The 16409-nt window shown below is 35.0% G+C and overlaps 3 protein-coding genes across 3 annotated transcripts; 1 reads left to right on the forward strand and 2 right to left on the reverse strand.

Annotated features, from left to right (window-relative positions):
* The first annotated feature begins 226 nt into the window (after positions 1 to 226).
* On the forward strand, positions 227 to 2288 carry LOC124443592 (lysosomal thioesterase PPT2-A-like). Its single transcript, XM_046994068.1, has 8 exons — positions 227 to 610; positions 750 to 845; positions 991 to 1045; positions 1134 to 1189; positions 1259 to 1348; positions 1444 to 1537; positions 1853 to 1907; positions 1999 to 2288. The coding sequence occupies exons 1-8, from the start codon at positions 301 to 303 to the stop codon at positions 2140 to 2142; spliced, it is 900 nt and encodes a 299-aa protein (XP_046850024.1). The 5' UTR covers positions 227 to 300; the 3' UTR covers positions 2143 to 2288.
* Positions 2289 to 2378: 90 nt separating this feature from the next.
* LOC124443593 (homeobox protein Hox-A7-like) lies at positions 2379 to 6032 on the reverse strand. The gene is made up of 2 exons (XM_046994069.1): positions 5566 to 6032; positions 2379 to 3186 (listed from the first exon to the last, which is right to left on the reverse strand). The coding sequence occupies exons 1-2, from the start codon at positions 5951 to 5953 to the stop codon at positions 2762 to 2764; spliced, it is 813 nt and encodes a 270-aa protein (XP_046850025.1). The 5' UTR covers positions 5954 to 6032; the 3' UTR covers positions 2379 to 2761.
* A 4435-nt stretch (positions 6033 to 10467) lies between these two features.
* On the reverse strand, positions 10468 to 15547 carry LOC124443542 (cation channel sperm-associated protein subunit beta-like). The gene is given in 6 exon segments (XM_046993995.1): positions 10468 to 12640; positions 12643 to 14134; positions 14167 to 14625; positions 14706 to 14846; positions 14922 to 15223; positions 15301 to 15547. Coding segments are annotated over 5 exon segments (2583 nt in total). The 5' UTR covers positions 15162 to 15223; positions 15301 to 15547; the 3' UTR covers positions 10468 to 12389.
* Positions 15548 to 16409: the final 862 nt, after the last annotated feature.

Raw genomic sequence — 16409 nt, forward strand, 5'->3', positions numbered from 1 at the left:
AGTGGTTCAAGGTGAATGACGTCTTTTTTTCATTTTTCATTTCGTGAAACATTTTAGTAATTTTTTTAAGAGCATCGAATTTGAAAACAAACGCAAAGTGCATGCTTCACCACATGCACGAACTTGACATTTTATTTGCTAACTTTTCCTTCACTTCCTGCATGATTTTTCTGGGAAAAACACCATAGTTCGTTCGCTCAACTTCGCTCAGCACCTCAGCACCTGACTGGATTCTGCGAAAGTGACAAAAAAAACCAGTTTGGACAACTTGGATATATTTTATGATTGATATATATAGCCATGTCTGTATTTCTCATGCCTTGTAAGGTTTTAACGTTACTTCCATTGGTTTTATGTTACTATGAAGTTTGGTCATACAAACCTGTTGTTATAATCCATGGAATTCTTGATACGGCTGCATCTATGGATGATTTGAAGTTGATGATAAAGCAAGCACATCCAGAAACGAACGTTACTGTATTCAGTCTTTACGATGAAATAAGTAGCATTGACACTCCAATGTGGACACAAGTGAATGGTTTCAAAGAAGCTTTGGAGAAGGTTATGGCAGAATCAAAAGATGGCATTCATCTTATTGGTTATTCACAAGGTTTTGTCTGTTCAGCCAGTTTAAATAACAAAGTTGAAAATGTTTCCATGCATTCTAGTAGTTTGCCTTTATTTCACTCAATTTGTATCTTTTCTTTGTTGCTTTATCTATTATTGTATTGTTTGTACCTATCACACAGGAGGAATTATGGCCCGTGCTGTCATTGAAAACAGCTCCAACCATAATGTGGTGAACTTTATTAGCCTTTCCAGTCCACAGATGGGACAGTTTGGAGGTAAAAAAAAAACTATATATACATATAAGTTATTGGCATGTTTTTTAAATAAATATTACTATATATTCATACATATTTAAGACTTGCAAGTATGTTCAGCCTGGCCTAAGTCATGGCAATTATTTGCATTGTTATCTACTTGTAGTGACATCTTATTTGTCAAAGTTTTTACCAAAAATATCAAGGGAATTTTTATATAGGTAAGCTGCTAAGATGAAACTTATACTTTATGGTAATTATATCTTGTGCTAAGTTGTCAATTACATTATTTATATTTATATTTGATAGCCTTCTCTACACCCAAGTATTTCAAGACTCTCTAAGTTTGGCAAATTATTGGAACGGTTTGTGACAACATATTGACAACAGACACAGATGATAATTCCATTCAATTTTAACTTTCGGATTTTCAGATCCCCTACATGCAAAAGAGTACCTTGCTGGATGTAATTTTCTTCCTTTTGTAAACAACAATGACAAATCAAAGCTTGCAGATAAAGAATGTATGTTTAAATGTCTTAATATGAGTGAAGATGTTTCATTTTGCTGCTAGTGCTGCTGTTGTTTTATCAAAGAACATTTTAACATTTCATTGTAGTGTACAAAATACAAAAGCAGAACTTTGAGAAGATAAAAAATCTAATAGTGATTGGTGGTCCTCAAGATGGCGTCATCACACCTTGGCAATCGGCGTAAGCTGATATTTTACCTTAGAAAAATTGAAATGTTCTGCAATGTTAGGACCCAGGTGCTTTTGCTAGAAAAGTTTTGGAAAATGTTTTTCAAAACTTTGTGACTCAAATTCGACTAGAGAAATTGGCTACTAAAGTACCAAAAAACCAGGACAATTGAAAATACATAACGAAAACTATCATTTGTTTAGTAAATTGTGTATTTTGTTCGTTTCATTAAAATGTTACTTTATGTACCTAGTTCACAGGTGTACATAAACCTAAAGTTTCATCAGAAAAACTCAATACTTCTCATGTTTTTTGTTTTATTTTCAGATTGTTTGGTTTTTATGACGTGAAACTCGAGGTTTTACCAATGAAACAGCAGAAGGTATAGAAACGATAAATACCATTATTGTGTTGTCAATAAAATCAATGCTGTCCGTTCATTTTTATCTATACATCTATATTTCTTCGTACAGGCGTATCTGGAAGATTGGTTTGGCTTGAAAACAATTGATATGAGAAACGCAATTCATTCGTACACCTTTCCAAATATTTCCCACGTTCATTGGCACCATTCAAAAGTCGTTTTCGATAAAGCTATCGAACCTTGGTTAACTTGACATGAAGCGTACTTAATATAGCTTGCCCACTTGAAAGTTTCCTTTAGAATAAACGCTTTAGCTTATGTTCATTCGGCTACAGAAATTTGTAATTGTTTGATGAATGAACAATTATACTTTTTGGGTTATTTTTGCTTGTGTTCAAATTGTATATCATTTTTTAACGTCTTTATAGCAATATAGTATTCTCGTTAAACGTTACCAAACGCCATCAATGCAGAAACAAACAAACATCATTTATATCAACGACGTAGTTCAAGTTAATCATTTTACACAATAAATAAGTTTAAAATATTTTACAGTGAATTGCAAATGCCTTGCTATATTAAGACAATACCTAGTGTATAATGTGTGATATTGCACAATTGTCAAATACAACATCATACAGCCAAATGAGTTTCTTTAGGCTTGAGCCACAATCTAATTATTATAATATTATACGGAAAAAACGTTCACCCCACGTGAATAAGTGTTAGGAGACCAGCTCCTTGATGTTTTTATCAAAACCACAAGTGTCAGTCACTACTATCCACCGTTCATCGACTTTGTCTAACCAACAGGCTGACCATATGTATAATAGCATCTGACCAATAATCCATCTTTGAAGAGTCTCTACTTACTACACACGGTAGAGCGCACTGTTCGTTATAACAGGTGAATTGTTGCCTGTCAATCCTTGAAGACTGGTGATTGCTGGCTTAAAAACTTGTTCATTGTTATTTCTTGGTGAATTTACTGGAGATAACGATTTGCTTGCTGTGAGAGTACTATCTGCATTTGACGATGAACCTTTCACTTTGTTACCAGCCGTGGCACCAGCACTACCAACGCATTTCTTGTGCTTCATTCGTCGATTTTGAAACCAAATCTTCACTTGTCTTTCGGTGAGGGTCAACTGTGAGGCTAACTCTGCTCGGCGCTCTTTTGTTAAAAAATGATTATAGTGAAATTCTTTCTCGAGTTCCACCAACTGCTTTCTAGTATAAGCTGTTCTTTTCCTCTTGCCATCTGACGGTCTTGTACCCCAAACGTTCGACGCTGTCACTAAAAACAAATTGATGACAAAAATTTTAAGTAACATGGTTATAACAATTATGCTCCAATCATCCTCCTGAATATGGACTATGCAACGAACATTGCGTGTGTGTGCACAAGCACGATCATTGTCTACAACACGCTGGGCGGTCTGCTGAATGAACTTGAACATTGTCCCCCCCCAGAGTGTGTGAGCTTGTGTAGAAACTGGAAACTTAGGGTACACTGAGAGAAATAAAGTGTTTGTAGTGTAGATACGCTAGACATGATGCTAAGAGTGAAGCGTATCAAAAATTTCACCATCAGTTCTATATTTGGTAAAAACCCTCGAATATATTCTTGTAAAAGTACACAAAGTCATCGGAAGGCTCCCCAACTCCGATAAAGATCGGAAAAGGAACTTAGCGTGTGAGCTATAATGACACCAGACCAGAAGTACTTTGTTTGACAAATGTTTCTTTATATTTACTTTTAATCAGATTCCGACATTTCAATGGTTCGTACTTGTAGTTATCAATGTCATCTTCAATGATGCGATGCTTAGGGAGGACACACACTCGAATTTCAATGGCTATTCATGTCATACACACGAACTTTAAGTAGCATTGATATTACTAACATCAATGTGTTGGAACTAGATGTATCGCAAGTGAAGTTATTACAAATTGACACCGATGAACGTGTCTTCGAACACACCATACTTGTTCTCCGCCCCCAACAATTTTTTTCAAGTGCTGATAATTAGAGAAAAATGTCCCCCCGATAATTTAAATGTAATAAAATATCGTAGAGATGTTTTAAATGGAAAGAATGAAAAGGTTGATAGCGAAACTCTTATCTCCAACCAAATTGACCCTCAGGCAATATGCAAGAGCGAAACATGTATATCAACACTTGCAGACTTTACACATTTAAAGAAACAATGTATTCTCTAATGCATGTTAATGGTTGTGACTTGTTTATAAATGCCCAGGTGACCATCTCTCTCAACTGCTTTACCGAAACTTCCTAGCGATTTTTATGAGTGGGTTCATATGCAAGAACACGAAGCAAGTACAAGGGCTTCACTTAACCATGACAAACCACACAATATTTTGCATAATATTTTTTTGACCACTGCAATGCGAACGTTCGTTTACTCGCGTTCTCTAAAACAAATGATTATGTAATATTTCGGACACTTCAGCTTGATTGAAAAACTTTAAATGATGTTTCAGCATACGTGTCGTGTAGTTAGCGATATATCCATCAACGCCTGATAGTTATGCAATATTAGAATATTGTATATTTAATGTTTATTATGGTCTTTAAAAATTTAGTTAACTTTTCTCATAAGTTCGTTTATGTTACCTAAATATACGTTTATTGGCACTGACAAAAAAATTTACATTGTCTTAAACTCTAGCTACTGCATACAAGTCGCATTTCCAGATTTCCTTAGCAGTTGGAAAGTGAAATAGCACACATGGTCCGTACCGTTTAAATAAATTATAGGCTATTGCCTATGTCAATAAAACGAAATGAACGAAAAGATTGGCATTCTTTGAGCAATGTACGATTGTTAGGAAGAAAGGTGTAAAACACGTGTCACAACAAATAAATTTTTTTATGATTTTTGACGCTAAACTTCTGTATTAAATATTTGTGCTTGTTGATTACATACGTTGTATAGAGTTAGACCAATAAAAATTGCAACATTTAAAGCTCTAAGTCGTTTATCAAATGAACGTTATTATTGAAAAGCGATTGTGGACTATTAAAGTGGTTTCCCTTGTGAGGTTAATTCGCTGATTTTCAGAAAAGCCTTTCTTTCTCAAAGTAGCTTGAATCGCACATAAAGTAACCTTTTACGAAGAACACCAACTGCCAAGTTTGCAGTATTGTTAACTGTTTCATTGTCTACACGCACAATCGGTTGAATTTAGAATCAAAATAGCACATTGTGATCTGTGCTGTTTGCAATTCAAACGCCCCAGAAAAACTTCATGATATGATAAAATTCGACTTATATATAAAGGAAGGGGCACGAGTATTTTTCGAATGCAAATATAATACGCAAGTCTGGTTGGTGATGCGAAACAAAGAATTTGCGAATCGAAAATTTTAGGGCCGCTAAGGTTATGAAAAGAGAGGCGATCACTATCAAAGAAACCCACATGTCGACATTAACTATCCATAATAGCCAATGATCCATGATATAAAAACAAACCAACCCTAGTAATCATTACATATAAGACGATGAAATATATGGTCGTATGATATCGAAGTAACGGTACGATAAATATTGACTTTTCTAAAAAGGTCAGCTGATACTATCAATCATTAAAGTAAATAACCTTACAAGATATTAGTCGTTCAACAACCAAAGGAAAAATAAGCCAAAAATACCTCCAGTAATCCCGCCACTTGGCCACCAATGCGCTTCGCTACTTTTGATCCATGGATATTGAGAATACGCGGCGTCGCTCGGATAAAAAAGATGTTGGCCATCAGTCGTGTTCATACCTGGTGCGTTTGGTGCTGAAACAGCAGTGGGTCCAAAGTTGACGGTAGGGCCTTCGGGACTCGGTGACATTCCAGTATTAAAAACGCTTGCCTGAGTCGGAGACGCAGTCATATAACCAGACATGGGATTTTGGTGGTTAGCAAAGAAACTTGGCGTCGGTTGTTGCATTCTACACGGAGAATACGGAAAGTCCACATTTGAAGGCATAGCATTGTCTTTGTATGCAGCAAGAGTAGGGTTGAAATGAGAGTACAGATGTGGTGACTGCATTTTTAGAAATGGAGTATTGTCTCGGAGCTTCTTTTGATGCCAAGTTTGACTTACAAGTGTTCGCTTTTGAAGTTATTTATAAATTATAACTCGGATGGCTCATGAATAATGCAGATTATGTCAATGAGTCTTTGACAAGAAGTGCGTGGATTGTGATGTTTCGGACTTTTTTTCCAAAATAAATTTCGTTTTAAAACTCGCCCGAAACAGTTAAAACTTTTTGATTTCGATTATGCCTTAAGTTAACGCTATTAGGCTATTTAGTTTTCTAATGACCGTATTTGAAATGAGTCGAAATCACTTGTTGGAGATGCAGTAAGCGGGTGTAATGTTTTAATTATTTGCATAATTTTTTTTCAATTGAATGGCGTATTGCTGCAATGAAATGATCAATGGAATCAATAAAATCTTTAAAACATTTGATGATTGAAATACTTTCAAATAAAACTTGTTGCAAAATATTTCACGAGGTAAAATTTATTGGGAACTTTGAATAAAAATAATTTAAGTTTTAACGACTCTAAAATGTGCTTCCTAATCTCTTTTTTTTCATTTTGTATGCATATGTCTAACACTTGCATTGAATAGCAGGCTTAAGACAGTGTTTTCTGGGACAAAAGATATGCGTCCATGCGTAAGTACGCGGTTTTTGTGGTTGCTTTGTAAAGAAACATAGAGAAATGTGCGACTTTTATCAGTTTCTCCGACTTCATTTGCTTGAAAGTCTCGGAGAGAGATATACATTTATACTGCTCGTCGAACAATAATTAAAATAATAATTTTCTTATGATAGCAATAAATCTTGTGTAGAAAAACTATTGACAACGAGCATTTATTTATTGCAATCAGCCAACGTTTTACTGATGAACGTAAACAGACATATTCAAACTCGCCCACGCAGAGGTGAAAAAATTTTTCGTGTTTGTAAAAACTTAAGTGAAAACACAATATGTGCCAATTCCTTCACAGTCGAAATGGTGAGCTTGATTACGTTGCTACAATCTAAAAATTTCACGTTGATTATCAGTTTATTTTGATCACAAAAAAGCTCGTGGTTGCCCAACTGAAAGACGAACCTTCTCACGAAAGATGGAAAAGATTAGAAAAAATAGCACAATATTAATATTTTCATAACAGAGAAAAATGTGCGAGGAATACAACCGTCTTTTTCATATTTTAAAGGTTTTCAAAACCGTCCATCCAAAACTGCAACAATCATAGCCCAACCTCGCACAAACAATGACGTTTTAACACCATGCTTGTAAGATCCTTTCCCCTAATTTCTACATTGTAAAAAATTCCATAAACTTGCACAAAGTTGCCGCAAAGTAAATAAGCAAATGCTCCTGACAAAACACGACTCAGATATAGAGCGTCTTTCTGGAACACTAAAAAGATACTTAAGTGAAAGACTCAAAAGAATCCCTTTGTGTCGTACTTGAACGTTGCCGATGTAAGCAGCTTTGTTTTAAAAAGTAAAAACTCGGGAAGAGTATTGCAAAAAAGCTTAAGAAGTGTATCTAAAGACGAGTATTTGTTTAAATAACGGTCGTTGGTTATATTTGAGACGTTTGGGTCGTCATATAAACAGAACGTAAAGAAAGAACGTTTGCCTGAAGCTAAGAGCGGTGAGGAAATTTTTACATTCTTCTCCAATGGACGTCTCTTGAGAAAAATACTCAATTAATTTCCTGGGCGGGAGCTACATCACTATTGAATGTAAATTTTTGCAATTTTTTTCAATTGCTAGCGCAGTCAACGAATAGCCGGACAATAATATTCCAATATTTATTGAGCAATTCTACACGTGAAATTACTTGTATATAGTAATTATCAAATTGCCTCTCGAAGATTTCAATATCTCCTAAACACTGACTGGGAATTGGTCGACGATTAATTAATTACAGTCGTGATAAGTTACTTTGTAGAACTAATCGAAGACAAAAATGACAAATTTAGTGATATTTTGATGAGGTTTCAAAGTCTTCGAAGTTAGAAACAAAGAAACCTGCACTTCTTGGGCACTGGAGGTCATTCCAAGCGAATATTTTGTAAAATGCTGTGATTACACTTACAATTATTTGCAAATAATCACAGATATATATCCAATCAAATATATATAAACAAGTAATCGATGAGATTTATATATTTTCAGTAGAATATCAAATAATTAACCACGGATGATCGATTAATCTGTCCTTAACGAAATCGTACAGTAAATAAGTGGATGTATTTCTTAACTCGCACGCCTCAGGCAGAACTAAATCTGCTTCATTAATAGTCGACGTTCATTCGTTAGGTTTCTATTTCAATTATCAGTGTTATATTTATAAACAGTTCTATCAAACGAGGATTTCTTGAAGTAAAGTGATGTATGGCTGATGAGATAAACGAGCGCAGCTTGTTTTTTTTCCGGCATTGTAATCTATTCTTGTCTTATCTCATGTGGTTTTTTATCTTCATTTGGCAGGACAGACACTGACTCCCTTCTTTTTCATTTGATAAACGATGCGGTCTCTCTCTCTCTCTCTCTCTGTCACACGATGTTTACAATATCGTAAAACATGTTAAAACTTTGCTCGCAAATACTCATCATGCAGACATAAATTTACACCTCGATTTCAAACTAATAGGTTACATAGTAATCTACGAAGACTGTTGGATTAATTGTTATATATGGCTCACTTTTAATAATTGAAGCTTTATTTCAAACCGATGGCTTGCGCAAGACTAACACCTTGCAAGTTGGATGAAAAACATACAGACATGCAAAGTCTGTGGGATCAAACATATCTTATGCTATAATTCATGTTTGCTTTATTTTGTAAAAAGGATTTCGCTAGTTACTGTTTTTAAAGTAATATTTATGAATTCAATGATGAGAGAATGTTTTGAAAGAGCATGAAAATAACAGTTTTGCAAAATAAAAATTAAAGTATAATGACGATATAATAGTGTTATGACGATTATCTAACAATAATTTCGAAAGCATGTTTCGCAAGGTTCGATAGACTTTTTTATCGTCGATAAAAACCTAAAGAGTGTTGATGGCATGATTCGGCCCCACTTGTTTATAGCTAAGAATAATTTTTTCAACTTATAAATCTTCATCGACTTTTTTTCAAGTTTCAATTAATTTAAATGCTGATTTAATACAACGTTCGTCAACGATTGAAAATTTCAAAACGCATTAGAGAAGTGCATTAAATAAACGCCTGGAAAGAAAAACATAAGTAAATACAACAACTATGATGTGAAGAATGCAAACATGCGTTTTTCGCCAACATGCGTTTACGTCTACAAGCTCTTTTTGTCACAATGTTTCTAATTACAATGATAATCGTTAATTATCGTCAGTGGAGCAATAATAGTTGCGTTGAAGCGAAACAAGCGGGCTGTACGTCTTGATAACTAATCTTCCTATTGTGTAGGGAAACAAATGCCAGTAATCCACCACATTTAACAAAAGAGCATCGATTGATCAGTATTTTACCGAAGCTAAGCCAATACAAGAAAGGTATAGAAATAGAGTCAGATTGTGCAGCCTTCCAATTGTCTTAATCCCATAATCCTCAGATTTGAACTAAGTAGGTAGTCTTTTGTCACGACTTGCAGTTGTAGAAATACCGCTGGGATAAACGTGAATTATGACAGAAAAATTATTTTATTTGCAAAACAATAAGAATAATCGATGTCCATATGGCAACTGACTGCGAGGGAAATGTTTACCTTACGACAATATAGAAATATATCATAGTAGTTAGGTAAATATAAATAAGAATCTGCGTTTTCGTGTGTTTCAGCATGAATCAAACACAAAATGATTATGTGTTGTTTACAATTTTATCTGAGTGTTTTAATTAGTTGCCTAGTCGATCATCGTCGATTTCCGTCACCAGCAATTCGAAAAATGTGCATGTCGCAGAAGGCCTTTCTCTCTCGAATAGGACATCTGCCTTTCACACTTAACTAACACAATGTAGATAAATTTCCAATTATGACTAGCTTCCCGTGCAGTGATTTTACGCGCTTTTTATCGCACGTTGAGATCGAAAGGAGGTATGAGTTAAACTATATCTAATTCTATCTCATTTTCACTGCTGGACATAGATCTCTCCAAGTAAAGTTAAGGTGGAAATATCATTAAACAAAAACTACTGTATTTTCAATTCTTATTTGAAAATGAAGAATAGATTTAGCTACATTTTTGAATCTATCATGCTCATTGGTCTATGGACGAAGCAATATGGACCGTTTGAAAGCATTGTTATGGCAAACCATTAGATAAATAACACACATGCAATGCAGCAAATGACAATTATTTGACTCATTTTCCATTGTAAACTTTCATAACATTGACATAACTTAAAATTGATATAACCAACTAGAAAATTAATCTACACTTCCAAGTATATCTCGTCGTTAAAATTCCTTTCCCGCAATTACGAAAGGCCCTGTGAACGAAATGTAATAGGTCTCGTCTACAATTTCTTCAAAAACCTTTTCAACGTGATTATATCGTCTTGTGTTTTAATAATATAACAATAAATCTTGAAAACGCCAGCGAACAGCGAAGTTCGTGAAGATTTATGACAGGAATATTCCGGTCAAATTAAGTATGCAATGAAGCAAACTTTAATTATAGGAAATCGATCAGATATCTTTTAAAACATAATGAAATGTAGGATATAAAGATTATAAATTACAAGAAAATTAATTAATATGTTAATTTTATATTAAAAAGCTATAACAACATGCCATGTTGATCCAGCTAAATTATTTAATTTCATTAAAGTCGCATTAATTGAAAAGCATTTTGAAATTCATGGAAAATGACATAAAACTTCACACGAAATGATCTAGGCATCTTCTTGTGTCATATGAAACCTTGAATGGATTTCAACAAACGTTTTTGGTAAAGAAACACTTCTTTTCGACGAATTGCAACTTCTAGCATCTGCTATAGATTTACTGAAGACATTTCCATTAAAAGAACAACAAGTTTCGTGGGTAAATATGTCAGAAAACACAGAGTCAATGAAAAAGTAACATTCTCATTTAAATTATATGTCCACACCACATATATGTACAGACGTTACGACCAAAAAGAACTCTAATCTATGAAATTTTGTGCAATTTCTATGCAACAATTCTTAGTAATCATTTGTAGATTTTATAACGTCGTATAAGCTTGGATTACTTTTTTCTTTAAGGCAGGAGTTCTGCAGAGACCGCTCAAAACAATATTGTTTAATTGCATCAAGTTTCCTGATGCAAAAGTGTAATTACACATTAGAACGAGAGATAAAAACAAATGTTGTTATAGGACGTAGCAATATTCACCGACACACTTGATTAATATACCCAGGTAACGAGTAATATATGTCAACGAGAAAATAAACTAAACTCAAAGAAGAACAAGTTTCAAAACAACAAAAAACATATATAATTATCTTGAATTATACAAGACAGGTTGGGTACACCTACGTAACATGTCACTTGACCTATGCGTCTCTTCGTATGGGGTCATTTTGCACACATAACGCCTGTCAACGCTACATACAACAAACAATTGAGTCTTTTTTTTTGTTTTCCTTTTCGTGGGTTCACAAAATGCCGACAGCTTGAAACTTTGAACATTTAATGGCGTGACGTGAATGAGTAAACAACTGTCCAACGGTTTGCTACTTCGATTCTCTATTTTCAATTTGTTTCGTTGATGTGACTCGAGACTACCGACGTCCAAAAGAAAAGTGGTAAGTCTCGTTGCTACATTGATGTTCCATATGACTTTAGTAAAAGTTACATGTAGCGTGTACAAATACTTCCGATTTTTAAGTGCAATTCCAACCTAGTTTCCTTCGAGATAAGACTCTCAAATGCCATGCGTAAGATAACAAAATTATTTCGTTTACTTTAAAACCAGGAAAAGATAACGGAAGCGGCAAACGAAATAAGTGGTCATTTAGGGTATCGCCTAAAGACTTTTACCACATCCAAGGTGATATATTTGTAACTACATGATTCGTACCGACAGCACGAACGAACAATTTCTCAAAGGTGGTCATGCTCAGACGAAAAGTAACTCTACAACTAATTCCCAATCAGTTTAAAGCAACCAGAAACATTGTGTTGAATATATTCATCATATCAAACACTAACGCCGATGCAATAGAAACTGTGTGTTCGTCTTGATAAAGACACTAAGGAGCTAGCCATTTGTAAAATAGTTCCACTCGAAGAAACAACTTGACGAAAATTTAATATTTGTTATATTCCTGATTTGCTGCAATTGAGAACTTATCTGACAAAAGAATAGCTTTTGTTGAGCGATACCACTGCAATGTTCTCTCGATCGCACTTTACGCTTAAACCAAAAATAAAATTAAAATGTGCTTCCATTCACTACATTCACACATCATTTATGGTTACTGCCTTAGTCTGGAAAGACCCTGTTTTGATTGCGTTCGTTTGAGCAATAGAGGTACCAAAGATAAGTGAAAAATAAGCATGTTGTGAAAAGCATTCCAGTGGTAAGCCTTACAACATCTCTGGAAGGATTAGGTAAAGGAACTTCATCAATAAACACGATGAATTCATCCATCAGATCACAATGAGTGTAATCATTTTTGATAGCATAAGCACGAAAATGATACAGACCACCTCCACTAAATTCTATAGAACTTTTAGCTCGTACTTAAGACCAGTAACGGAGGATTTGTCATCAGAAATAGATAAAGTGAGACTTTTTAATACAGTATAGTCTGATCTTTGATTCAGCTCCACAACATAGTACGGATCAAGAAAGAGTTTAACCATGGTATCCTCTTGTATAATGGTGAAGTTAGGTCGAAAAGATTCACCATACAATAACCTATAGACAATGTTGATACAATCAGAGTATTCAACCAATCTTGACATTGTTATATTGGCTTTACCGCATTTGCAATCACGACGCGAGGACATACCAGCACATTGTTTGTAAGCACGTGTTTGTCGAGATATTGCAAACCTTTCCATGTACGGTGGCTTTTCTGGATGTACATTGTACAAGTTAGATGACATTGGGATTCCTATCCCTCTGGAGGAAGGAGGTCTATAATTTTCTGGAAGTCTGTAATGTCTGAGAATACCCTTGCTATCCTTTGGTGTACCATGGATAAACACATGGGGATCAAAAGTGATTGGGTATTCAAATACAAGGCGTTTGCTTGGTGGACAACCACCGTGTATTGTAAATGTATTTGAAACACTGGGGCATTTTAAGGATGAATATGGGATGGTGATGGATAGCTGGGATACTCCTGTTGTTCCACGTTTTCTCACCAAGTGTACACGCAGGGTATGATTTGCTTGAAATTTCTTGTAGGTACTTTTTATCAAAAATAAGGTAGGATTACTGACCTCCATAGACATAAATGGCTCAGTGCCTCCAACGTACCTTACTAGAACGGCAAACTCCATTATTATATAATCTTGAGTATCAAGATGGTACAATCTTTTGTATGGTTTGGGTGTAACAATAGGAAAGCTCGAACAATTTTTTTCTTCAATCCACCACATTCCATAGCCGTACCTTACATCGCTCGTGTAATTACGTGGTTCTAACAATTTCCATTGCGAATAAACACCGTCGGTAAGAGAAGAGCTATTTGTATAAAACACTGCAATACCAGTGACATTAACGGCTTCAATGATTCCATGGTTGTCATTGTGTATGAACAACACTTTCTTGACATGTGAACTTGAGAACGTGAAGGCAGAGCGAGCCTTAAAGAAACCATTAGAAAAGGTAATGTTTATGTTGTCAGTTCTTTCCAGGATAATGGTGGATGAACTCATGTCGTACAACTGCCACTTGCCAGGTTTATGGTTCGTTCTAGGTAATCTACTAAATTTTAATCCAGGTGGTGGAAGCCCGTACATTGTACTGGAATTTACATATTTTATTAAGAAGATACTCATGCCATTTTGAAGAACGATTGTTCTTCCAACATAAACAACAGACCATGCAGTACTACTTGAATTTATAGTCACTTCATACATGACATCATATACAAAGGAAGAGATGAGTCTTAGATGAAGTTCCATGTTTAGAACATCAGCTGAATGTGCCTTCATACCGACAAATTCCTTTGCAATTTTCGCCTTAGCCCAAGTATGGTAACCAGAGGTGGCGTTTAAATGTGCTAACTCAAAAATTTGTGCCGAACCCCCAGTCGACTTTTAAATACTTGATGTAAGATCGATGGACCAAAACAAGTACTGGAATGATTCTCCCGAGTGGTCACCTCGAATGGTGCAGCTACATACAAATAAACTTCATCGTATCGTATAAACTGCAACAAAACATGCTTTGTGCAGAAATTATTCTGATAAGATTTGAAGTTGACCTTCTCTAAAGAATGATTTCCAAACAAGGAAAAATGACTGGTGAAAACTTTACTTTCAAACTCATCAGTCAAGATAAAGTTTGGAATACTCGAAAACCTCTTGTGATGTACACTGAGGAGCCTTGAAATCGTCGTTCTACCGTATAAAATGGTGCCTTGGTTAGTGAGGGCAGCCACGTGGTCACCATATTGTGGAAAAGATAACGACTTTATAACGTGAGGAAAATGTAACTCGGTAAGTTGTTGAAACGAATTTCCACCATCAGTGGATTTCCACACCTTTTAAAGGAAACAAAGCGAAATGTTTATCTTTCTGTCAAAGCGAAATAACCGCACTAAAGGTCGTGTATATTCATTACCTCTGAACCAATAACAAACAAGGAATTCGACCAAGTATGAAACTGGAGTGAAAATGCAGTAGAATTAACTGGAAAATACCAAAGTGGAAACACCCACTGATTAGAATCAAGTGACAACACCATCACCAAATACCGTTTAATCTAAACACGAAAAAGTTGGGAATAAGTGAACAAAAATTCATTTAAATTATCAAGCATTTAACGATTTTTCATCACCTTATCCACGAGGACATTCACAAGAAACACCTCGTTGCCTTTACTAACATCGTTAACGATTTCCATCACTTCTGTTTTACCATTAAAAGATTTCAAAGGAATATTTATATCTTCCAGTGAAGTGTAAGGTGATTTAATGCGATAAACGCGGCTGTGCACTGGATCACTTATAAATAAGTAAATCAACTCGTCTTTTTCACGATATATATGATGATCCATACAATATGACGTGTATTTCATTCTTACATAAGTATTGGAAATGAGGACGCAAGAGCTTGCGGTGACGACACTTTGGTATAAACCTTAAAATATATTAACATTAATAAATGAGATTTAAACATAAATAATAGTAAAGTTGAAATAATTGCTTGCTACATACCATTTTATCTATGTGAGGTTCCGACAGCAGTCCTTTAAAACCAATACTTTTCACAAGGCCAAACGATGTGGCTAAGAAAATGTAATTTCGAGTGACTACGAGATCAAGAAGTCGAAGTTTTCCACAATCTTCGTGGCTAAAGACGTTGCATATGGATGCAAACAGATTCTGCTTAGAGCAAACATCGATCAATATTGTCGAATCTGGTGCAAAAGCTTCATAAGTTACACCAATATAGCAACCTAGATTAAATTTGAAACCATTGAAATCGTTGCAATCTCAGTTGAAATGTTTTGTTCTCTCACCTCCTACACTGCGAGAGGTTTTATTTCGAAACGGTAATACAAACATTACATCCCCACAACATGGCGATGGTTTGATTATATAATCTACAGAACGAGTAATGGTGATTTGTGCTTGATCTCTCGATACGCCAAGATTTTTGCTCAAGTTTAAAACTTTGTCTTTAGGTATCAAAATAGTCTTCGTTTCGTACAATCCAAGACGAAAGCCAAGCTCCACAGTAACAAACCATGGCTCAAAAATTACATCGTAGGAGCCTACAAAAGGAAGCAAAAGCATTTCATAGGGAAATTCAGGGAAATTCACACATAAAATACCATATGTTTTGTGTAGAATACGGTTTAAACTCTAGTTCGTTAAGGCATCTTCTTGCAATAAAATCACATATCTTTATACAATATCTTAAACTTCCTATATTCTTTAACTATGAATTTACTTTAAGATTACAAATATGATGAACAAGCACAACAAGAACACTAACAAGACTGTGACTAACCTGGCTCAAATACATCTTGTTTTACTTCAAAACGCCATCTTGAATTCACCTTACTCTGAAACTTAACGTTTTAAGCCATGTTTTATTACGAAATGTTATGTATGGATGTAAACCAGAGAGCAAATATTTTCTCGTAATTTCTTCGCTTCTCGCTAAACTCCAGTTATTTTTATCCACAAGTTGAGCAAAAACGACGAACTTTTCTTCCCCTTCAATCAACAACAAACGATTTCCGCGTTGTTTTTGTTCGTCTAAAGTCATTTCTGAGTTTGAAAGCGCAAAATACACGTCCATATTTTTACGAAACGTA

This window comes from Xenia sp. Carnegie-2017, unplaced genomic scaffold (genome assembly GCF_021976095.1).
Source record: "Xenia sp. Carnegie-2017 unplaced genomic scaffold, XeniaSp_v1 HiC_scaffold_21, whole genome shotgun sequence".
NCBI classification, from domain to species: Eukaryota; Metazoa; Cnidaria; class Anthozoa; order Malacalcyonacea; family Xeniidae; genus Xenia; species Xenia sp. Carnegie-2017.

Bases quoted from the DNA above. Each gene is read 5' to 3' on its own strand.
- LOC124443592 (XM_046994068.1), top strand. From the start codon at position 301: ATGTCTGTATTTCTCATGCCTTGTAAGGTTTTAACGTTACTTCCATTG. The intron at 846-990 runs GTAAAAAAAAAA...ATCTACTTGTAG, and splicing joins ACAGATGGGACAGTTTGGAG to TGACATCTTATTTGTCAAAG. The intron at 1,538-1,852 runs GTAAGCTGATAT...TTTTATTTTCAG, and splicing joins ATCACACCTTGGCAATCGGC to ATTGTTTGGTTTTTATGACG.
- LOC124443593 (XM_046994069.1), bottom strand. From the start codon at position 5,953: ATGCAGTCACCACATCTGTACTCTCATTTCAACCCTACTCTTGCTGCA. The intron at 3,187-5,565 runs GTATTTTTGGCT...ATTTGTTTTTAG, and splicing joins AAGTGGCGGGATTACTGGAG to TGACAGCGTCGAACGTTTGG.